Consider the following 25,413-nt stretch of genomic DNA (forward strand, 5'->3'; position numbering starts at 1 on the left):
GACTCCATCTCGAAAAAATAAATTAAAAAATTTAAAAAAAAAGAAAGTTATTTAGTTGTACACTGTTTGAGTTACATACATAGAGTGTAGACAGGTGTGGACATGTGTCCTCATTCTCTTCAATCTTACCTAGGAGAAGGATTGCTGGGTTGTTTGGTTAAGTGTATGTCTGACTTCATAAAAAAACTGCAAAACTTCTATACCTCAATAAACTCAATATTTTTCAGTTTTTTTAGAAGAGTACAGAAGTGACTGTACTACTTTACATTCCCTCCAGCAAAGTATGAGACTTCCAGTTGCTCTGAGTCCCTGTCAGCCTTTGGATAATGAGTTTTGTAACTTGTTGCTTTTCCATTCTAACAGGTATGTTGTGCTATCTCACTGTGGTTTCCATTTACATTTCCCTGATGCCTAAGGATGCTGAGCCTCTGCTCATGTGCTTATTTACCATCTACGTCTCTTCTTCAGTGCAGGGTTTATTTATTCCTTTTGTCCATTTAAAAATTCAGATTGTTTATTTTGTTCTTATTGAGTATTGAGAGTTCCTGATATATTCTGGATATGAGGTATCTGTTCTACACATATTTTCTCCCAGTCTGTGACTCCTTATGGTTTTAACAGAGTCCTCTGAAGAAAATGACTTTTTAATTTTGATAATGCCAACGTATTCATTTTTTTCTTGATAACTTATCTGTTTCATGTTCTATATACTCTTATTCTTTCTTTTTTTTGAGACGGAGTTTTGCTCTTGTTGCCCAGACTGGAGTGCAATGGCGCAGTCTCAGCTCATTGCAACCACCACCACCCAGGTTTAAGCGATTCTCCTGCCTCAGCCTCCTGGGTAGCTGGGACTACAGGGGCATACCACCATTCCCAGCTAATTTTTGTATTTTTAGTAGAGACGGGGTTTTGTCACGTTGGCCAGGCTGGTCTCCAACTCCTGACCTCAGGTGAGCCACCTGCCTTGGCCTCCCAAAGTGCTGGCATTGCAAGCATGAGCCACTGCACCCGGCCTACTGTTATTTCTTAATAGGACCCTCCCAAATTTAACTTGGACACATCCTGCTAAGGACTACATTTACAGCCTCCTTTATAGCTAGGAGTGGCCATATGACTATACTCAGACCAATGGGATGTGAGCAGATGTGATATGTACAGCTCTCCATTCATCCCTAATGAAAGAAAAGCCCCCTGCTCTGGACTTCTCTCTTCTCCCTTTCCCCATTCCTATGGGCTGGGACACAAATGTGGCAGTAACAAACTTAAGCCACACAGACGAGGACCCTAATGGTGGAGAAACATGATAGAAGAAACCTGAATTCTGAGATGACTCACAGAGCAGGGCTGCCCTCTAGGCCTGGAGTACCACACTATCACATGAAAGAGACACAAATGTCTACCTTAAACCAATCTATTTTGGAGGCAGGCATCTTTCTCACAGTGATTTAGACTTTATCCTAACAAACACACTCTTATTTCTTAGGAAGTAGAAAATAATCTTCAATTCCCTGGGCCCAGCCTCGGTGCTGTGACATGTGTGTGCACAGCAGTTTCCCATAAGCCCCAGTGTGATTTGAGGGCAGCATAATAATTTAGCCCTAGAGTAACTCAGGGGCAGCAGAACAAATTTTATTTATTTATTTTATTAGGAGGGGTTGGGGGACAGAGTTTCACTCTTGTCACCCAGGCTGGAGTGCAGTGGCACAATCTCAGATCACTGCAACCTCTGCCTCCTGGGTTCAAGCAATTCTCACGTCTCAGCCTCCTGTGTAGCTGGAATTATAGGCACATGCCACCACGCCCAGCTAATTTTTGTATTTTTAGTAGAGACAGGGTTTCACCATGCTGGCCAGGCTAGTCTGGAACTCCTGACTTCAGGTGATATGCTTGCCTTAGCCTCCCAGATGCTGGGATGACAGGCCTGAGCCACCACGCCCGGCCAAATTTTAAAAATGAATAAACCTTGCCCCACCTTGGCCAAGACAGCAACGTTCACCATGCCCAAGAGCAGTGAAAATCAGTTCATCAATTTGTTCTTCATTTACCCAAAAGTAGCATGGATGTGGTGCAGACAGCCAAAGGGCCAGAGGACACCTGAGTGGGGATGAGGGAAGACACAACAGTGACCTAGAGTGACCAAGGGTGAGATACAAGACTGAATTAGGAGAGTGTGGGTAGGCAAAACAGCTCACCCCAGCACCCCAGCCAACACTTAGCCTCAGTTTTAGTATTTTATAAGTCCCCTAGAATTTAAATACAAATTCAGGAAAAGGGAGTGGTGTGGCTTCATATGCAGATTACATTTCCACTACTCAAACCACAAAAACTTGTAATCACAATGAAGGCATTATGGCAAAATATAGTTTTCACACACCAGAGTTTCTGTCGTGAGGTTCACGCTCACTGTTCCACTGCTGCATTGCCCGGCAGAGGCCTACACACTAGCAAGCATGATTATTTCATTTGATCTTCACAATTAGCAGCACTAGCAGGTAGGTACTTTTATTACCCTATTTAAAGCCGAGAAAAATGAGGCTCAGAGAAGTTGCATGGTGTAGTCATTCCCTCAACACGCGTTCTCCCTCCTCTGGAAAATAGCCCCCCAGTTTTACTTGGGGATCTACCCTAGCTCCACTCATAGTCCGTGTGTCCTGGGGCAGGGTGCCATGCACAACTCTGGGCCTAAAACAATCAGATCACTGCCTGCCTGAGAGATTTCTGCAGGATAGGTGAGTGATCTCAATGGCTTTAAATGGAGCTTCCCAGGGTTTCACGGGATTGGCTAGAGAAGGATCTCGCCTTCCCCTCTGGACTTGAACTTGAGAGGATGCGAGGCTGAGACTAAAGCCAGGCAGCAAGCAGACCCAAAGATGGAGAGAAACTGTCTGAGTGTTGAATCAGTCAAAAGCCAGCCCTAGCATGGAATTACTAGTCATGTTAGTTATATTCACTTCCTGGGGCTGCCATAACAAATTATTACAGTCTGGGGGACTTCAAACAACAGAATTCAATTGTTGCACAATCCTGGAGGTTAAAAGTCCAAAATTAAGGTCTTGGCAGGGCCATGTTCCCCAGTGAGGCTCTAGGGGAGGGCTCTTCCTTGCCTCTCTTCCTTGCCTCTTCCTAGTTTCTGGTGCTGCCGCAATCTTTGGCTGTCCTTGGCTTGCAGCTGCATAACTCCAGTTTCTGCCTCTGTTGTCCCATGACTTCTTCCATCTGTGTCTTCACATTGTCTTCCCTTTGTGCATCTCTGTGTCCAAATTTGCCTCTTCTGATAATGACACCAGGTCATTGGATTAGAGCCCACCCAAGATGACCTCATCATAACTTGGTTATATCTGCAAAGTTCCTACTTCCAAATGAGGTCACATTCACAGGTGTTTGTGTGGTGGCAGTTGAGGGGAGGGTGTTAGGACTTGAACACATCCTTTTGGGGACACAATAAAACCTGCAACATCAGGCAGTAAATTCCCTCTAAGCTTATCCCCTTTGGTTTGGGTTTTTGATCTTCTGTATCAAGAAAAAAGCAGGGTCAAGACATACCCTGACGTCTCTTATTAACTTTCGGAGTCTAAGTCAATGACAGAAACTAAAAGCTGGGTCTTTACCTTAATTAACCACAGAGCCTGTCTACACCTACTCAACCTCTCCTTTCCAAATATCAGTGGCTAGGCCAGACACAGTGGCTCATGCCTATAATCCCAGCACTTTGGGAGGCTGAGGCAGGAGGATTCCTTGAGGCCAAGAGCTCAAGATCCGCCATCAAAACCCCATCTCTAAAAAAAAATTGGCTGAGCATAGCGGCACATGCCTATAATCCCAGCTACTCAGGAGGCTGAAGCAGGAGTATTTATATTTAAATTCTAGGGGACTTATGAAATACTAAGACAAAGGCTAAGTCTTGGCTGGGGTGCTGGGGTGAGCTGTTCTGCCTACCCACACTCTCCTAATTCAGTCTTGTATCTCACCCTTGGTCACTCTAGGTCACTGTTGTGTCTTCCCTCATCCCCCCTCAGGTGTCCTCTGGCCCTTTGGTTGTCTGCACCACATCTATGCTGCTTTTGGGTAAATGAAGAAGGAGATGTAGGCTGAATTAAGCCAGGATCACACCACTGCATTCCAGCCTGGGCAACAGAGTGAGACCTCATCTCTAAAACAACAACAGCAAAAACAAAAAATCATTTTTACTTTGGGCAGAGGTCCACTGTTAACTTTCTTCGGCCTCCTGACCCCTGCATACAACATGCTCAAGGAATAGGAGATTGATTGTTATTTAATTAACCAAAATTCAACTAGTGAAATGAAATTATGTATCATTTATCATAGAGTGATGGGCTGAGCGATGACCAGGATTTTTATCTTGGAAATAAAAAGTTATTGATTGCCTGCATGGTTGCACTTTCAGATATCTCCAATTTTGAAAGCTCACCTCAGGTGGTAATAAGAACATCTGCCCCTCCCCAGACATTTAATTTCCCAAACAGAACACCGGCCATGCTTCTTTCACACACATGGGTGTGTTTACTTCAGGGCCTGAGAGAAGGCTGAAATTTCAGCTTATTATACCAAAAATATGAAAATAAAACTGATCTCTCTAGGATCGTATTAAATGAAAACAGCTTCTTAGAGGCAACTGGAGGAAGCAAACTGAAAGAGAGGACAGGGCTCTGGGCAGGAAGGGTGACAGAGAAAGGATGCAGAGTGGGAGGCAGCACCCAGGACTTCTGCAGAAATAGATGCAAGCCCACAAAAATCCCATATGGTCCAGATTAGCTGTGCAGTCATATCTTCCTCACGTTCTTCTGTCAGGTCCCCAAATCACTGTGTGACACCACAGCTAATGAGCACACTCTTCCCTGATTCCTACTTGGCTGGTACCAGACCCAGTCACACCCATGGAAACCCTGCCAGTCAAACGTGACTGGGTAGGGGAATCACCTGGGCAGCTCAGCTTGTAAGAAAGGCAAATCAGGGGGCTGCATCCCCAGGCACTTTTGAGCAGTATTATCACAGACTGGGAAACTCCAAACAACAGAATTCAACTGTTGCACAAGTCCAAAATTAAGGTCTTGGTAGGGCCATGTTCCCCAGTGAGGCTCTAGGGGAGGGTTCTTCCTTGCCTCCTCCTAGTAAATTCCCTCTACGCTTATCCACTTTGGTTTCCTGTGGCTGCTTGTTATGGTTTGGCTCTATGTCCCCACCCAAGTCTTACCTTGAATTGTACTCCTGTAACTCCCACGTGTTTTGGGAGGGAGGGAGCTGATGGGAGATAATTGAATCGTGGGGGCAGTTCCTCCATGATGTTCTTATGATTAAGTCTCAAGGGATCTGATGGTTTTATAAAGAGGAGTTCCCCTGCACAAGCTCTCTCTCTTTACCTGCTGACATCCACGTAAGATGTGACTTGCTCCTCCTTGCCTTCCACCATGATTGTGAAGCCTCCCCAGCCACATGGAACCATAAGCCTATTAAACCTCTCTTTTATAAATTGTCCAGTCTGGGGTATGTCTTTATCAGTAGCATGAAAAGGGACTAATACACTGCTGTAATAAACGATCACAAATGGGCTGGCTTAAAACAACAAGCGTATTTGCTCACATGATTGATAGAGGCCAGAAGTCCAAAATCAAGGTGTCAGCAGTTGGTTTTATTCTGGAGACTTTGAGGGACAATCTGCCTCTTCCAGTTCCAGGGGCTGCCAGTGACCCTTGGCATGCCTGGGCACGTGGCTGCATCACTCTAATCTCTGCCTCTGTCTTCACATGGTCTCTTTCATGCATCCCCATCTTCCCGTAGCCTGCTCCCTTGTGTGTCTGTGCCTTAAATCTCTCTGTCCTCTCTCTTCTAAGACACCAGTCATTAGATTTAGGAACTACCCTAAATCTAGGGTGATCCCATCAAAAGATCCTTAACTTGGTTATGTCTGCAAAAGCCCTATTTCCAAATACAGTCACATTCGCAGCTACTAGGGTTAGGTCTCAGGCGCATCTATGGTGGGGGGTACACAATTCAGCTCATTACAATAAATTTGGGAAAGACCCATAAACTTGAATTTTTCACAGGTACCCAAAATGACTCTGATGTGGGTGATCTGTAGGCCATACTCTGAGAAACACTGATCCAGTTGCTGGGGACTCAAAGTTGAACCAGATATGGTCCCCTTCCTTGGGGAGCCTGCCACCCAGCAGAAGATACAGGCAGATGAGCAATGATTACAACAGAAAGTGTGGCCTAGCGACGCTCAGACAAGCAAGGCTCAAGCAAGGAGTCAGACAGACCAGGATTCAAGTCCTGCCTCTTCCACTTACCAGATGTGAGGGTCTGAGCAAGTTCCTTAGCCTGTCTGAGCCACTGTTTCCTTATCTGTAAAATAAGAAAGAATTCCTGCACTACGTCATTGTGAGTACAAGGCCATGTAAAATGTTTCACATGAACAATCCACTCAAGAAACAGTCATTGGTTATTAAGGTGGGAAGTAAGTTAGACCCATTTTCATCCCCCTCATGGCCACTGGCTATGTGCTCACCTCATGTTCGTGGAAGTTAAGGAGGTGTTACTCTGGAAAAACTCTGCTGGAATGGGCAGGAAAACTCCTGAAGGACCTAATTCAGGATTCACTGACTTATTCAACAAGCATTTATTGAGCACCTGCTGCATACAGAGTGCAGTGTATAGGCCCTTGAAACAAAGAGCCAAACAAAGCACACAGCCTGGTGAGGAAACCCATTGGTACAATAATGCAGTCAGCGCAAAGTGGGGGAAGGCCCAGCCCACTGTAGGACATCCCATGCCATGTAGCTCTTGAAGACATTCCATCCTTTAGTACGCTCACGCTCTTATTGTCTATGGTATGACCTTCCTCCCAGACTATATCATGAAAGCCCCAGGAGATCTTTGAGGGTAGGGAAATTCTTTGTCTTATGCATCACTGAATCCCAATCCCAAGCATCTAACAATGTACCTAACTCCTAACAGGCATCTGATAGGCAATTGTTGTAGTGACAATTCTAATGCGATTTAAGGGCCTAACACTGGACTTCTAAGGGAGAACTACCTCCAGCCTCCCTGACTACTAAGTATCTTGATGGGCCCAGAAACAAAGTCCCCAGAGGATCTGTCCCTTGACTTAAAGCCTGACAGTTTGAGAAGATAGAGCCAGGCTGCAATACACTGGATCATAACACCAGACAGGAGAGCTTTCAAGTACTAGACCAATGCTGGGCAAACTAAACTAGGGCAGAAGCTACCGCTTGTCATTCCTCTTCAGAAACACAAGGCTCTGCACACACTGGGCATGAAGCACTATTATCAGACTGACCTGGAGACCCAGAAAACGATGAAAGGAGTGAGACAGTAGAGGGTTTCCCTTCTCATACCCCACAAGGGAAGGAAAAGAGCAAACCCATACATTCCGCATGGAGTGCATAGGAGTAAAGAAAAGGAAGCCCCAACCGGGCGCGGTGGCTCACGCCTGTAATCCCAGCACTTTGGGAGGCTGAGTTGAGTGGATCACCTGAAGTCAGGAATTTGAGACCAGCCTGGTCAACAGCGTGAAACCCCATCTCTACTAAAAATACGCAAATTGGCCAGGCGTGGTGACGCGCGCCTGTAATCCTAGCTACTTGGGAGGCTGAGGCACGAGAATCGCTTGAACCTGGGACGCGCAGCTGAGATCGCGCCACTGCGCACTCCAGCCTGGTTGACAGAATGAGACGTCTCAAAAAAAAAAAAAAAAAAGGGAAAAGGGGCCTTGGGCTGGAGCTTGGTTCTCAGAAGGGAGAAATTCCCCAGTATGGCTAAGTAACACCGGGAACTGCCAGCACAAATGGTGGCAAATCAGGGCAGATTACCTGTGAGAGGGAGACATCCGCATTCCCTCTCACCTGGAGAGGCCAGCAGCTTCCCCTGGTCAGCAAAACTCTTAGTGGGGACTAAAGAGCAAACAGCACAGGAGCCTGAAAGTGGGCCCCCCGCGTATGTTTATGACAAAAGAGTCGCGGGGCAGGGGACACGGTGTTCTGTGCTTCCACAAATCGAATCACTTCTGCACCTGTGTTTCACTTTTTTGATAAATGCCCCTCCCCACCTTACACATGGTAGGCCCGCAGTAAACACGTGTTGACTGGATTGAGTTAGTGAATCAGTGAACGGCTTCGGGGGACACCCGAAGTCCCCCAACGCGAACCACCACCGCCGCAGAGAATTCCACCTGGCCCAGGTGCCACCCCAGGGCTCGGATTCTCCCCCATGGCACCACCTTTCCGCTTCAGTCCCAGGCGTCCAATCGCTTGACTCCACAACAGTGGCGAGCAGGCAGGCAGGTGGGGCTTGGCACCTTCGCCTCCCGGATCCCAGGGCTGCAGCCTCCAATGCAGGGCTAACCCCTGCCGGGGGGAAGGGCCCTCCCCAAAGGCTGGCACCAGATGGCGCGGAAGAAAGTGGCGCCCGCGCAGACCCGAGTGCGGGAGGAGCGGCCACCTGGCGGGGTCGCGCGGGGGCTGCAGCCGCGGCCACGGGGGGTGCGCGCCCCCCGCCCGTCCCTCCCGGCTGGGCCTCTCCGGGGGCGCGGGCCCGGGGCCCATCCCGCCTGGCCGGCGCCGCGGCCTCACCTCGCTCACCAGCCCCTGCCAGTCGCTCTCGGTCCGGTCGCCGTTCATGGCCTCCTCCTCCATGCGCCGGCCGGCCTCACGGACCCCCGCCTCCTCCTCCTCCTCCTCCTCGCGGCGTCGCGCCGCCGCCGCCCGGGCCCCGCGCGGCCCTGAGAGGGCCCGGAGCCTCCGAGCCGCCGCACCGCCGCCTCCCTCGGCCGCCCGCGCTGTTGACTCCACGTCAGCCTCCGCGGGAGGAAAGGGAGGAGGGGCGCGGCCGCCGGGGCCGCAGACACAGCCCGGGCCGCAGCCGAGCCCCGCCGGCCCGCCCCGCGCCCTCCGCCCGGCGACCCAGGCTCCGGGACCCCCTGCCCGGCCTCTAGGCAAACGGAGGCCGGGGTCTCAGCCCACAGGACCCTCGGGACCCCTCAGCGCTCTCCGCACAGAAGATGGGACCCACGGACCGGCCTGTGTCCTGCGCAAGAAGCACATCCCCAAATCCAGCCCTTCCGTGACCACCATCCCGACTCTCGCCCCTAGAATGTAAGCTCTCCGAGGGCAGGGGCTTCCTTGGTTCGCTGATGGCATGATCCTGGCACGTAGGAGATGCTCTACAAATCTTTGTTGAACGCAAGAATGAATGAACCACATATTATTGTATACTTAGCACTATTTTTTAAACTGTTAATGTTTGCTTGTATCTATTTTTTTTTTAACGTATCAGCTATCATAAATAGAAAGCAAATGTAAACACTGAAAATAAAGCATTCAATTCTAAATAGGGCCAAAAACCCTGAGGGGGGTGGTTAGCATGGCTTGAGAGAGGTGTTAAAGACAAGCTGGCATTGGTGGTATCCCATGGCTCATGCCTGTAATCCCAACACCTTGGGAGGCTGAGGTAGGAGGATCCCTTCAGGACAGGAGTTCAAGACCAGCCTGGGCAACGAAGCGAAACACCCCCTTTCTACAAAAAATAAAACAGCAAAAAGAAAAGACATTGGCATTAAGCTGAGACTTCTACTAAGAGCAAGGACTGAAAGAGAATGACAGAGGAAAGTTGAATCTCACACGTAAGTCAGTCTTATCCAAGGTGGTGTTCCTGTGACACCTAAAATCCCCTCATGGACAACCACCTATGGTGAGCCCTCTGTACTCCCAGAAACACTATGCGTGGAGATGAGCAAGAAGGTTGAGAAGTCGTGAACCCATTGTACAGTTGTGGAAGCATCATAGACAACATTTATTTATAGTTTCACCCCTGTTGATTCTGGATCAACTTTGTGAAATGAATGTTATCCCCATTTATCAGATAAGAAAACTGAGGCATGAAACATGGAGAAACAGGGACTCAACTAGGACTTCTGGCTCCAGCATCTTGGAAATCTAAGGATGAAGTATCACGTTGGAAGTCTTTTCTTGGCCTTGTTTTGCACATGATAGATTGTTTGCAAAATGGTAGCAGTCATTCCCCTTCTTTGTTCATTGCCTTGCCACTGTCTCACTCTGTTCTCAGTCATGTGACTTGCTTTGGCCAAAGCAACGTTTGTACATGTGGTACCAGAAAAAAAGGCTTGTAAAGCACTTGTGCAGTGGGACTTACTCTTGCTTCTGCCCTTGGCAACCTGTGATCACCACCATGTACACAAGCTCAGAATAGCTTGCTGGATAAGATAGGACTCCCAACCAACAGCCAACAATCACTAGATGCGTGAGTGAGGCCATTGACCCCCCGCAGCTGACGACAAGCACATGATTGAGCCCAGCTGAGGCCGACAGAAGAACCACCCAGCTGAGCCTTCCTCAATTAGCTGACTCATAGCATCACATACTAAATAAGTAGTTGTAGTTTAAGCCACTAAGTTTTAGGGCAATATGCTAGGTATCAAAATGGATGGTGACACAACTGATGAAGGGCCTGAATGGCTTGAACTCTCCCTGGCAGCCCTTCAAAAAGCAACAGTCCCTGAGATCATAATCTAAAGAAGATTCTATAACAAACTGGCTGGCCAGGCTCTAAGAAAAGGAACCAGTGTACTAGTCAGCACATTGGTTTTCTGCCTGTTGCATACAACTGCAGCACTCATCCTGGGGAAGTTCAATAAAATTGCATACAATGGTCCCTGTCCTAGGGGGCTTGCAAACTAATGCTCTAGAGAACAGAAGGAAAAAAGGCCGGGGCGGGGGGCGGGGGCTAGAATGCAGCTAAAGCTTCTGGTCTTCTGACCATTCGGGACTGCCTAACTCATTATCTTTTGAATCCAAGGAGGTAGAAAGAAGGTCATCCTTGAGCTGAATGTCTGGAGTTAATTAACTCAGTGCCAAGCACTTGTTCCTAAGCCTGACGTCTCATGCCTAAAAAGCAAGGTACTGTCCGCCAATATATTGCCCTTTGGCAAGCCATCTAGTTTCATCCTGACCTGTGGATGAAATAGACTGTAGGAAAAGTGGGCAGAACTTGGTCCATCTGCCTTTCAAGCCTCCTTGTCTGCACCTTGCTCTCTGCCTGAGTTCAGGTGGGAAAGCCCATTCCAGTTTCCACATTTAACTGATCCCTTCAAGATGTACCACTGTTCCTTTGGCGCCCTCACTGGTATTTCAGGCAGCAGGACAGACAATGAACCATTGAGAGCCAAGAAATCTTCACATTCCAGACTATGTACCTTTAAGAGTACTCTCCCTGTGACTCCATTTCCCCTATTTGCTTTCCTTCTCTGAAATAAGTGAGATAGTTATTAAGATATTTAAAAATAAAGCTGGGGAGGAAAATCAAAGTGTGGCAAACCTCTACCCTCCCCAGCATATGGAGAAACTTTCAACTCAGTTGAAACGGCTTCTCTAGCTGCCTGGGTTTTCCTTAGAGGTTTCATGCCCCAAGTGCCAGCTCAAACCTGCTTTGCTTGTGAGATGTGATGAAATCACAAACCAAGGCAATGTAGCTGCAAGCAATTCTTTTTTATCTCTTTTCATTTATGTAGCCTGACATTGAGTAATAATAATAATTAAATGCAGTTTAAGCTTTTAGGCACCTATACCAGAAGGCCTCTAGATACCTCATCAACAGCAGCCCAGATTGACAAAAAGAGAGCTAATTATTTTGTGGTTAACTTTTTTCAAAGAAAAAATAAACCCATACACCAACTATCTTTATCCCTATAAAAGCAGTACATTAAATGTCCCATCCGACAGTCCACTGGCACAAGACCACTTAAAAACCCGGTGCCCTTGTCTTAAATGTGCCACCCCGTTGCAAAGTATTGAAACGTTTGCTTTAGCCTCCATTTTCACATCCCCTTGTTTTCTGAAAACTCATCTCCAGAGACCTAATTTTTCCATATATATTCATAGCCCCAGGACCAGTTTTATTGATTTATTTATGTGCAACTATAGTGTTAGAAGAAAGTACTTAGATGCTTTTGAGTGATGCTTTTCACTTTTAAAAGTTTGAGAGGGTTTTAGACGCAGAAACTCCAAAATAGCTTAATCTAAAAACTTGAGCCAGCACAGACTGATGAAAACAATCAAAATCTCTGGGGAGATTGGGAAAGAAAGGATGATTTGAACTTATTGTTAGCAACCTAAGCTCTCATTATGGGTTCTATACCGACTTGCACGAAGACTCTGACCAGGTCTCAGCAGCCCCAGACACGCGGGAAAGCCCTAAAGCTTTTGATGTGACTTCTCCAGACAGTATTTCAGTTCAAATGCTGGTTGCCCAAGCAAAATTCTGGCGGTTGGAGTTCTCATTAAAGGAAACTAAGCAAATCTCCAGTAGAGATTTTGGCCGGGCTTCTCTCCGAAGCCTGGCAATATCAGTTGGGGCAATATTCATGGCCATTTTTTTCCCCAGTGACTTTTCTCCTGCCTGAATTAAGAAACTCAATCTGGGCAGAAAATGATTCATAATGACTCTTGTTTATAATGGGGTCTGTGTGTGTGTGTGTGTACATACATATATTTATTAATCAGCTCTATATGATCCAAGGTCCCCAATTCTTGCTCTTCTCAAGGCAGGGCCATTTTGACAGGTCCTGCCAGGAGCCCCTATACCCTGGCTGCTGAACTACTTCCTTTGCTCTTGATTTTAAACAGGGTCAGGAGACTGTGGGTCCTGGTGTGTGCTGCAGCCAGGCCTCCTGCAGAGTCCTGAGACCCGAGGTCCCCTGAACCACTGGCCTCAAATCTGTAGAAGATAAGCGTCTCTCTCCTCCCCCTACATAGAGGGCCTCTGGGAGGGACCTCATCTATCATTTCCCTACAGAGGGCCAGCAGCCAGACCCCAGAGGGGCAGATGGGAGATTCTGGCCAGGTTCCTGACTCAGGGCATCCTCTGTGTCTCTTAGACCTCCGAGCTCTCAGGTCCTCTCTCGGCCACCCCCCTACCAAGCCCTTCCTGCCCAGTGGCAAACGATCAGCACGAGCTGCTCCGCTCCAGCCCCGCTGGCTGCCAATCAGCCAGGCAGCAGGGGGTGGACGGAAGTTGCACTCCCTGCTGAACTGCCTCCCTCCTAGGCGCTCAAAATGACTGAGTGGGTCTGATGATGGCCTGGCAGGCCGGGGATGGCAATTGTCATCCTAAGGGGACACAGGCTTGGGTGTGATTGGCTTGAGCATTGCGGGAGACAGGGGTTGGGAAGGAGTGGAAGCAGAAAGGCCACTCCTTGGTTGGTGGATGTGTTCCCAGAAGCAGGGCTGAGATGTCAGGAGGAAAGGAGGATGACCTGAAAGGAGCAGAGAGACAGAGGGAGAGGCAGGGCCTGGGGTGCCGGAGGAGAGGCCCAAAGATCAAGAACCACGGGAGGAGAGCTGAAAACCGTGGGCACCAGCTGGGTGGGGAGAAATCCAAACCCAGGCTGGAGGGGGAAGCGGATCGAGATGCAGCCCACGTAAGGAGTTAAATGGAAAAGAGACAGGAAAAGTCATCTGCTCTCAGATTATTCAAATTTGTTGTACTTATTGATAATGTATTTCATTTCTTCTGCATGGGGGGGATATGATTCAGCACAAATTTGATGTAAATTTATGGAAATGAAAACACAGAGAGGCAGCAGGCCCCGTGCTGCCGGCGGGTTAGCAGCCTGGCCCTTGGCAAGGTGGAGGTTACTGCTCTCTGGACTTGGGGAGCTGAAAATAGAAACGTCTGACTTGGGGGCCACTGGCCTCTCCTGCAGGCCAGAAGAGGGACTGACCCTGTCGCTCTGGAAGGCTTATGAAAAAAAGAAATCTGATGAATATCTAAAATAGGATCACCTACATTGCCCTCCTATCTAATTTTTGTCTTAGGGTGGGGGACAATCTTTAGCCAGTGGATATGGGTGGAAAGGGAGAAAAAAGAAGAGAATAAATATGACCAAGGACCTACTGTGTACACAGAAATTGCTAGTGAAGTGACAGAAATGTTTTTTCTTCTGTACTGTAGAAGAATAATGGGGCTTGGGGAAGGGGGAAATAAAAGAAAACAATTTGAGAAGGTGAAAAGGTGGCATTTCATATAAATGGCCAGTGCTGGTAAAATATTTATTGTCCATTAGGCTGTCCTTCAAAACATCAGACACTGATTTTTATCCACTTCCACCCCCACACCAGGTCATGGCATTTATCTAATGACGTGGCTCCCCCAGTTGGTAGCAGCCTCTCTAGCCTGGCTGTGACCAAGACAGCACATCAAAGCTTTCACAGTATGAGAATTGGCTCCCTGGGCCAGGCCTTGCTCTGCACCTTACAATTGCATTGAAACAGGAGATTCAAGACACTAAGGTGCAAAGCCAGACCAAAGAGTTTTATTGTTCCTCCACTCCTGTTAGACACAGATTTTACCAGCATTGGTTCCTACCTTTGGCCAAAGCTGTGATTCCTTTCTTTGTCCAAAACTTTCTGGATTCCTGAGTTGCTGGGGCTCCCTTGGCCTGGCAATAGAAAAGAGGAGTTGATCTGTAGCTCAGAGCCATGGTGTGTGACTGTACTGGGGCAACTGTTTCAAAGTGGGAGTGATCTGATCACTTTTATTATATCCGTAGGGCAGAAATTGCCAGCCCTTGGCGATATTCATTACATTGCTTTGACCTCATTCAGTCAAATTTCTCTTTGTTCTCCAAAAGAAACTCAAAATGGCAAGTAAACGTGATTTCTAGACAGACACTGTCATCAAGGGTGTTTGCCAGCGTATCATGTTCCCTGCTATTGCACCAAGCAGCTTACCTTTGGGAAAGAGTTACATGGATGCCCCCTCTGTGTCCACATATGACACATTGGTTGCCACTTATTGATTCCATTTGTTTCCCCGAGACAGAAAAAGCAATCTTAAGGTACTATAAGAGAGTCTAAGCAGGGTCTCTAACATACCAGGCCATTTACTCACTCAATAAGCCTTTCTTGAGCTTCTCTTATATGCTGAACTAGGCTGTGAGGATGACCACCAGGACCCAGACCTCTGTCCTCCAGGCTTTTGGAGTATGATAGCCATGTTCTCAAGAGCTTAAGACTTCAGAAACACGGAGAGACACCCCAGAATTGGACTCTAGCTGTGGCGTGAGACACAAAAAGCCTTTTCGATAACCGGAAATGAACCATAAAACTAGATCCATTGGGTACATACAAAAATGCTTAAAATGGAAAATTTTATGTTATGTATATTTGATTGTTAAACAACGACAACAACCTTGATGGGTGGGCAGGAGGGTACTGAAAGGAAAACCAGGTCTATTTGGAAAGCTGTGGGAGGGGCAGGATTGAAGACTACCAAGATGCGGAAAGCATGAGTGGGTGATTAGACTCACCAATTCTCAGGACATTGGAAAACAAGAAGCAATTAACTCTCCAAGGTGAAGGAAGTAGTAACTGGACAAAACGTTTAAAAAGGGAGCAGTGGGTTGAAACAGGAAGTGTGACACCTTAACCTTTCTGTGACTTAGTGTTGTTACCTACACCATGGGCGGATTGGGCCAGATGATCTTCATGGCCTGTGACTCTAGGAAATTAATTTTACATTTGAGTGGGGACTCTGTATGAAAGGTTAGTGAAGGTGCTGTTACTACTATCCAAAAAAGATTATAATAACTTCGCACATAGAAATATTAAGAATCATAGAGATCTGGATCCCTTGCTATACAAGAGAAGAAATAGAGGGCAGGCGCAGTGGCTCACACCTGTAATCCCACCACTTTGGGAGGCCGAGGTGGGCAGATTACAAGGTCAGGAGTTCAAGACCAGACAGGCCAACATAGTGAAATCCCATCTGTACTAAAAATGTAAAAACATTAGCTGGGCATGGTGATGTGTGCCTGTAGTCCCAGCTACTGGGGAGGTTGAAGCAGGAGAATTGCTTGAACCCAGGAGGCAGAGGTTGCAGTGAGTCGAGATTGCACCATTGCACTCCATCCTGGGATGGAGTGAGACTCCATCTCAAAAAAAAAAAAAAAAAAAAAAAAGTAAAGAAAGAAAGAGAGGCCCAGAGAGAAAAAGCAACATGCCCAAGGTCACAAAGTACGTTAAGGCAAGGCTGTAGCTATGACCTGGAAATTCTAATTCCCATGCCCTGGCTCCCTCACAATGCTTATGAGTTGAAGGTATTTGAAGTTCATGAAGAGCAGAATTCTGGTTGTCTATTGCTATGTGACAAGCCACCCAAAACCTTGTGGCTTAAACATCAATTTGTTACCATTTCTTTTGGTTTTGTGACTGGGCTCAGCTGGGTGGTTTTCATGTGGAGTTTCCTGGGTGAATGTCAAATGATGGCCATGGCTGTGGTTATCTGAAGGCTCAACTACACTGGACATTCAAGATGGCCCACTTACATGGCTGGCCATGGTCTGGGAGCGTAGCTGAATCTGTCAACTGAAGCCCCCATCCATGTCTTTTCATGTGGGGCTTCCCATAACATGGCAGCTTCCCAGGGGAGCTTCTCAGAGCATGGCAGCTAAGTTTCCAAGGGAAGCTAGTGTTCTAAGGGAGAGGAAACAGAAGTTACCAGTCCTCTTAAAGTCTAGCCCTGGAACGGGCATACAGTCACTTCCACCATATCCTATTAGTCAAAGCATTCAAAACCAGGCCAGCTCAGATGTAGAGGGGTGGATCAATAGACTCCACCTCTAGATGGTCATAGAAAGGAACCATGTCTGTACAGGAAGGGAAGGATTTGATGACCTCCGCCTTTGGAGACAAGCTACCATAGCAGCAATTCTGATTTTTACCACAAATTCTGATTTTTATCATGTCTTGTTTGGAAAAAAACATATTAGACAAGTATTAACCAAACTTGACATTGTTTATCTTAGTGGAAACAAAATCAATTAAACTCAGGCCTCAATACATATATATTTTTAGAAAATACCAGTTCTGGGGTCACTTAAGCCAAACCATGGCATAAGAGGGTTCCTAAACTAATTGTTATTGAGAAATGTATGAGAACATCTAGCATGGAAAAGAAGGTGGAGCTGTCAGCAACAGGTACTGAAACACTGGAAGACCCTCAATTTCCCTTCATCAGGAAAAGCAGCGGAATAGAAAAGAGTGTCTCAGCTTTGCTAAACATAAACTCCTTGAGAGCAGTGATTGCACCTACAGTGCCTGACACATATTAGGTGCTTAAAAATGATTCTTGAGCTCAATTTAGGTACTAGTCTTCTCATTAATACTATAAATAGCATTTAATGAGGACTTGTCATACACCAAACACTTTTCTAAGCATGTGACATGTCCCTGCATCTAATCTTCACAAAACCATATAATTATCTGTGATGATCCCAGGCCTGATACTCAGCAGGTGAAAGCCAGGAAGGCCCTATTGGTCATTGAAATATCAAAATACTTCCACATAGATTGGTAAATTACGGCTATTCTGTCTCCCTTGAATTAACCCTACACTTACCCCTCTCCCCCATTCAACTCCCCAGCCCAGGAGAGGCCCAATGCGCATGGCCGAGGAGCCTCCCTCGTGACTGAGGGCTCTCTATGGCTCTCCTACAATGGCTCCCGTTCCTAAACCAAGTTGACAAGACCTTAAAGAGGTAGACAAAGCCCTGATGCAGGTGGTGCGGGTACCTCAGCAGGTAAATGTTTGGTGCCCGTCTAGCCATCCAAGCAAGACTGGACCGGGTCTTCCAGAACTAACGTGCCTGCTGTCACCCCTCAGTGCCCATGTATGGGAATGGCAGCCTCTGCCCTGCACTTCATGGGCTGTTGACTATTTGGAGTCTTAATTACCCACATATGTGAAGGAAAAGGAAACTGAGGACTTTAAAGAGTTTTTTTTTAAAGACTTGATGAAAGTCACATAGCTCATAAGGAGGGGTGGATCCAGGACTACACTGCCCCCAAAATCACACCCCCAGCTCTCCAGTGCTGTGCTATGCTAGGGTGTCAGTTTGCTAGGAGTGACAGAGGACCACAGACGGGGGTGATTAAACAGCAGAACTTATCGTCTCAAAGTTCTGGAGGCTAGAAGTCTGCAGTCAAGGTGTCGGCAGGGTTGGTCCCTTCTGAGGGCTTTGAGAGAAGGATCTGTCCCAGGTCTGTATCTCTTCACATCATCTTCCCTTTATGGATATCTGTCTCTGTGTCCAATTTTCCCCTTTTTATAAGGGCACCCATCATATTGGATAAGACACCCACCCAACTCCAGCATGGCTTCATCTTAACTAATCACATCTGCAATGACCCTATTTCAGCATACGAATTTGGGAGGAGGGCAGGATCCAGCACTTATAGCGATTTTCTTCTCGATGACACATCCCCCCACATTATAATAAAGTTAATTAGGCTTTTACAGAAGTTATCCCCAGAATGTTCACATTGTGTATGTCCACTAGGTCCTAGCGAATGCTTCACCATTTCAAGACTTCCTCCTGCCCCACCAACTTCAGTCAAAGCAGTCTGAACTGGCACTCACTCAGTAATATTTGCCCTTCCTCCATGCAATTGACATCTTTCTATTGTGCCAAATCATTTTGATACCTAGTTGAAGGCTGCAAGATGGGGCATTTTGGACTCATTTTTGTTCTTTTTCATGCTTCTCCAACGTCCTGAAGCTCACTGCTGTTCGTACAATCAGTGGCTGGTATGTGAGTCAGCTCCTGTCCCTTCAGTTTAGTGAACTCTGCAGCTGGCAAGATCCTGGAACTGCTGCTCTCAAATGATGAATCCCTTCTTAGTTCAAGGAGATTCTACAAAGGCTTTCCCCAGTGAGTGCTATAGGAAGGTATTGCCTTTGGAACTTTTCTCTCGCTGGGGGCTTGTGCTATATTCCGAATGTGTGAGATGGTTGTCTGGTTTTCTTGCCTACTCCTTTGAAACACACAGTAACCTTGGTCTCAGATGCAGTGTCCTCAGACTTGGAAAAATCATTGGACCAAAAATGTCTACAACTTATTTTTCCCCTGAGATTTTCTTTTTTTTATTGATTTTCCATTTTTAGCACAAGATTGATCACCAGCAAAATACCAATTTACATACAGATTCTGCTAAACTCAGCATCCTATATACTTGGGACTTTTTCATCCATAAACCAATTTTTTAAAGAGAGAGAGTCTATTATCAGAAGCGTCCCTGATGACACTCAAGATGGTCTATAGGGAGCAAGCTCAGGAGGGTCACAGCCTGGTGGGGTGAGCTCAGCTGATTTGTGAGCATAATAACCATGGGGACAAGGTCACAGGCTAATACTCATGGGGGCAGGTTAATATTTTGCTTACTTCTGTGGCCACAAGCCTAAACTGCAAACCTTGGTCAGCTATCTTACAAGTTCGTTAAATAACATTCAACAAATACTTCTTGAGTTCCTCCTATGTTGAGTTCCTGCTGTGCCAGTCATTGTTTAAGTACTGGGGCTAGTGGGGGAGACAAGAGGACGTAAATATTATCTACATGATGTCTACGTTATAGTGGGGAAGCAGACATCTAACGATCATGCAAAAGTTATTTAATCACTAAGGTGATAAATGCTATGAAAGAAAAAAAGCAGGTTTTCTTTGAGAACTCTAATAGGAAATCTTAGCGAAGTGCCATTGAAAGCAAGACCTGAAGAATGTATGAAAGTTAGGTAGGCAAGAAGGTGGACTGAGGAGTAGCACGCGGGCAGAGAGAACAGCGTGAGAACAAAAGAACTTGAATGAAGATTAGTGTGACCAGAGAACAGAGAGGAGGGAAGACAGTGACAGGAGATCAGTCTGGAGGGAGGACCAGAGCCTTAGCCATGGGTTAAGGAAGTTGGAATTTAGCACACAAGCGCTGGGAACCTTTGAAGTGTGTATTAGGATTAAAGCTAAGCTTCAGTAACAAAGACACCCAAATATACAGTGGCTTGACTAAGAAAGAATATAATTTCTCCTTTACAAGACAGGTTGGCAGGGCAGCCCTGCTCCCCAAGGCCACTCTGAACCCTAGATTCCTTACATACTATGAATCTTCTTCACCTCAGATACTGCCCTCAGATGCAGGTTTGAAGCTGGGTTGCAGCTCGAGTGTGTTTCAGCACGTGGGAAGGGAAGAGGTCCAGGCAACATCCTTCTAAGCAAGCGACAGGGAAGTAGCATAGGTCACTTCCACTCACATTTCGTTAGTGAGAACAGTCATATGGCCACACACCACTGCAAAGGAGGCCAGGAAATGTACTCTCTAGCCGGGTGGCCAAGCGCCAAGAAAGATGAAAACGGATTTGGGCTAAGGGGAGCAGCAGCAATCTGACCCAAAAGATCTTAAACCATAAAGTGATGAGATCAGATATTCAAGCCTTTGTAGCTGAAAAAATGAATCTTGGAAGTCACTTAAGCCAAACTCTTCATCTTACACATGTGAAAGCCAAATGAGGTCCAGGGCTTCAGTTACCATATCTGCATAAAAAACCATCCCAAGTTTCGTGGTGTGAAACATAACGAGATGAACATGTTCAAGAATGCAGAAAGGGCACAGCAGGGTCAGCTGGCTCTGCTCCATGAAACATGAGGCCTCAGCTGAGAAGATTCAAAGACAGAGGGTGACTCAGTGGCTGGAGGCTGGAGTTATCTGAAAACTCATTCTTTTGCATGCCTGACACCTACTTTGGGAGGACCCAAAAACTAAGACTGTCAGCTAAAATGCCTTACGTGTGGTCTCTCCATGTGGCGTTTCTTCCTCATAACACAGCAGCTTCAGAGTAGTGAATTTTTCTCATGGTGCCATGGAGTCACAAGAGTGACTATTCTGATTAGCAAGGTGGAGTCTATACTGCCTTTCATCATCTGTTCTTGGAAGTCATTCAACATCATTTCCACCACATCATTTTTCGGTTATGAGTGAGTCAAAAACTTGTCCAGATGCCACCTCTTGTGTATGGATCAGTATCAAGGTTTCATTTTGAAGGAGCTTGTGGGATGGAAGAAATTGTTGCAGTCACCTTTGGAAAATACAGTTTACCACTGTGGCCACATCCGCTGGCTACAATACCCATCATGTATACAAAATGAATAACCTCTCTCCTAAGACAGCCAAAGTTTTCTCCTACTACTATATCAGTTATAAGTCCAGAATCTCAACTAAATCACTAAATCTTGTCCAAGTGTGGTTGAGGCTCCTCAGGTACAGTTTTTTTGGGGGGGTCAATCTTCCCCTTGTTCTGTAGATCCATGATCTAAAGAGATGAGTTATCTATCCCTCATGCCAGCAGCATGCCACAGTAGAACAGCCATTGGATAACTGCTGTAGACACTCCTGTTCAAAAGCAGGGAAAATGAAAGACATTGGTGGTCAATGGTCCATAGCAATTCTGAAATGTGGGGACAGCTTAGTACTCACACTCTCTGGGAGTTTTTCTTCGTGGTTCTTGGTTCAGCTCTCTGAGTTATCCTTCTTTTTCCATAAGAGATACTTTAGTATGTAATTGAATAGCCTTTTTAGCCTGCTTCTTGCCTTTAAAAGATTGGGGGTGGGGGATCAACAGGATTCTTTTCATTTGATTCTGTACCTGTTCCTGTCCATCAGAGCTGAGCTGACATGCTTCCTTTTAAAAAAAAAAAAAAAAACACTTTGTGGCATTTTGTTTTGTTTTGTATCAACGTATAATCCACTTCATAGACAAATATCACACTTTCAAATCTCTTTGAGTCAGGCCTTTCCCTATATTGGGTCGTTGTGTCACTATTGTGGGACAGTGCCCTCAAGATTCTTTGGAGTCTTATTGTTTAATAAAGAAGATCTATAAGGCAAACACTATAGATTCTTGGAGAAGGACTTTTATCTTCCTGGGAGATTCTCTTTTTTTTTTGAGACGGAGTTTCACTCATGTTACCCAGGCTGGAGTGCAATGGCGCGATCTTGGCTCACCGGAACCTCTGCCTCCTGGGTTCAGGCAATTCTCCTGCCTCAGCCTACTGAGTAGCTGGGATTACAGGCACACACCACCATGCCCAGCTAATTTTTTGTATTTTTAGTAGAGACGGGGTTTCACCATGTTGACCAGGATGGTCTCGATCTCTTGACCTCGTGATCCACCCGCCTCGGCCTCCCAAAGTGCTGGGATTACAGGCTTGAGCCACCACGCCTGGCCCTGGAGATTCTCTAAAGTAGCATGTAAGATACTTCTGAGACTTAAACAAGGGATCTTACAGTCCCATTCTGAATTTATGTTTTCCCAGAGCCTATGTCCTAATCTGGGACACTTTCCTCATTAAGGTGACCATTTTGAGGCTTTATATATCCTTCCAATTACACTTGAAAACTTAAGAATTCATTCTTTAGTTTCTGTCACTCCTCTCATTTTGTTATAGGGAGCTGAAAGAAGTTAGCACCCTCAATGCTTTGCCTGGAAATCAAGTTTAATAAATATGTTTTCTATTTTCTGCATTATCACAGGAAACAGTTTTGCTGAACTTTCTTCTACTGCATAACAAGGATGTCCCTTTCCTAGGTTTCTGATAACATATTCCTCAGTTTCCTTTAAACCCTCATCAACACTCCCTGTGAGGCCCTTCCAGCTTGTCCTGCCTTCCTTCACGAGAGGCTTCCCCCCAACTGCAACTGCGGGGTGTCCCAGTGCTAACGCTACATGTTTCCGTTTTGTTGTTGCTGTTGTTGTTACAGTCGACTCCCACTTCCAGGTTCCAAATTTCTGTTTCAATGTTTCTATTTCTGTTGCTCCTGATTCTGTTTCTATTGCTTCCAAACTTGGTAGCACAAATATTCATCTTATCATTCTCAAGGATTATGTCAGTCAGGAATTCAGACAGGGCATAACAGGGAAAGCTTGTCTCTGCTCTGTTTAGGGTCTCAGATGGAAATGCTTGAAGGTTGGGAGTGATTCTCCGCTTGGGACTGTGGATTGTCTGAAGGTTTCTTCAATCGCATGTCTTGTACCTGGGCTGGGAGAACTCGAAGACGAGAACTGTTGACTGGAGCACCTACGCACCTACGCGGGGCTACTCCGTGCCACTCAGCTTCCTTGCGGAATGGCAGTCTCAGCATAGTCACACTCCTTAGAGGCAGCACAGCTCCTAGTGTGAATGTTCTGGTGGACAAAGCAGAAGTGGCATTGCCTTAAGACCCCCAGCCCCAGAGGTCATCCATCGTCACTTCTGCTACATTCCAGAGGTTATAAGGAAGTCTCAAGCTCATCTGGATTTTCGTGAAGAGGACATAGACTTCTCCTCTTGATGAGAGGATATCAAGGTCATATTGTAAAGGAGTACATGAGATGTGAGATTCTTGCAGCCATCTTTCAAAAATATAATCTCCCACATCCAGGAAGGTTACTACTGCCAAAGCAGAACTGAAACTCAGTTGTGTTTATGGCCAGACCCCTGTTCTTTCACTATACCATGCTGATGAGTCAATAGCATCATTTGCATGAATGAAAGATCTTACGTTATTAAAAAGAAAAGCTGAAACATAAGGCAAGAAGCCAAATTCAGTCTCAATTGAACATTCTCTGTATTACAAATGCAGCATAAATATATGTTTTCCATAGCTCTTGCAGAGCAAACAGCTGCATTTATTTGCGTCCAAAAACATGGAAAAAATCCAAACTATAAGCAAAGGGAAGGAACTCAAGAAAACAACTCAAACTTCTGTAAGTGTAAATCTTCATAAAAATAGTTGTAAGGTTGATTAAAGCAGGTGCTGAAACCTTCTCCTAGCCTGAAGTATTCCACTTACAAACAACCTCCTTCCCATATAATGATGTAGTTCTCTAGGAACTACTTGTACATTTGGCTAAGCAGTCAAATGCCTATTAAACTTCCTTATATTAACTTAATCTACCACCTCCTCCCCCATGTCCAACATACACCAACTCTGGCTCTCTCTACACTCATGCACACCCACACACACACACACGCACCCCCCCACACACACACACACTCTTTCCTGTATCACCCTGGAGTCCTTTAGAGTTCCTTAGATCCTTTACAGGGTGTATATATTTATACATATATGAATTGGCTTGAAAAAAAGTCACGGCGCTTATACCTGTGCACATCCATGAAATCTAAGTGAATTTCCTCCTTTTGCCCTGATAATAAAGATGGAGTCTGGAAGAAGGATAGGAACCAAAAAAACCTCTATAAAATGGCTCACCCCTTTCCCTCCCTCTATCATATTCTATGTCTGGTCTGGGAATCTGAAAATGTCAGGCATTGTATTGTTCCCTGTGATTGAGCATTAGCAAGAGAGCTCTTTGAAAGGATTCTATTATATCTTTATGTCTTTGCACATAAACTTGGACTTCTCTAAAACTCAGTTCAAATTTGATTTGCAGTGAAAATTCTTGTAGTTGTGGTAAGGATTTTAGGAGATAAAGAAGGAAAACACTATTCAGGGATTACTGTGTGCAAGGCAACATGCTAGGTGTTTTTCTAGAGACACGTACATTGGATGGTGGTGGCACAAAAGAGGTTAAGATTAGTACTATGTGTAGATGGTGCAGATGCTCAGGAAGGAGAAGATGGTGAAGGGGAGGAGAGGGTAGGGCATAGTGAGGGAAAGTGGGCACAAGCTTGTCCTGAAGGATGCCTAGGAATTCCGACAGAATGGATGGACGGTATGCATAAAAGTTGAAGGCTTAACATGGACCACCAGTATTTCTCATTTTCTTCAATAACTCCTGACTCCTCATTGCCAATATGTGAACCTGACCATGACTGGATGATCCAAGACTCCCCTCAGCGCATACTACTCTTGTTTTTGCTTTCTTTGCTCCAGTCACACTTGCCTAGCGCTCTCCCACCTCAGGGACCCCCTGCTTGGAATGCTCTTTCCAGAACTGTGAAAGAGTACATATCTGTTGTTGTTTTCAGTCACCAAGTTCGTGGTGATTTGTTACAGCAACCCCAGGAAATTGATACAGGTGCTGTCATGATCTTCACAGGGCAGAGGTGCCTTCTTGTCACTCCCTAATGTATCCAAAAGCTGAAATGAGTCCAGAAGGTCAGGAAGGCAAAGAACAAGAGGAATGGGTGAACTTCAAGTGACAAGGCTGGGCAGCACACTTCCCGTTTTCAGGTGACATTTATGGTCAACTGAAATAATCTTGCATTATTGCTAAACTTCATCTGCCAGGTTGCTACAGTGTCATGCATTGAGCTATCTGTCCGCCTAATTTAAATGAAGAATCCTTTTTGTAGAGTGCTTTTATCCACTGGTTCTTTTTTGAAAGGCTGAGGTGTGGAAATCCAGCCTCAACACCTGGGGTTTGCTGCCCCAGGGTCTGGTGAAGATTCTTGGTCCCATTCTGAGTTGGCCTAAATGTGCTGCTTTATGACTTCTGTGTTTCCTAAACCGATTGCCAAGCAGCCCTGTTCTGCTGATTCTCACAAACAGCCCATCGTCTGCAGCACTCTTTCTCATGTGGGCTCCCAGGGATTGG

General features: G+C 46.1%; 1 protein-coding gene across 2 annotated transcripts in view; it reads right to left on the bottom strand.

Moving 5' to 3' along the window:
* Positions 1 to 8,766, bottom strand: part of CCDC149 (coiled-coil domain containing 149) — a 108,327-nt gene extending 99,561 nt beyond the window's left edge. For both annotated transcript variants that reach the window (XM_032273497.1, XM_032273494.1), the window contains exon 1: positions 8,610 to 8,766. In XM_032273497.1, coding sequence (XP_032129388.1) covers positions 8,610 to 8,672 — 63 coding nt within the window. In that variant the 5' untranslated portion in view covers positions 8,673 to 8,766. The remainder of the gene's footprint in view (positions 1 to 8,609) is intronic.
* Positions 8,767 to 25,413: the final 16,647 nt, after the last annotated feature.

The sequence above is a fragment of the Sapajus apella genome, unplaced genomic scaffold (genome assembly GCF_009761245.1).
Source record: "Sapajus apella isolate SASKATOON/1434 unplaced genomic scaffold, GSC_monkey_1.0 scaffold5, whole genome shotgun sequence".
Lineage (NCBI taxonomy): Eukaryota > Metazoa > Chordata > Mammalia > Primates > Cebidae > Sapajus > Sapajus apella.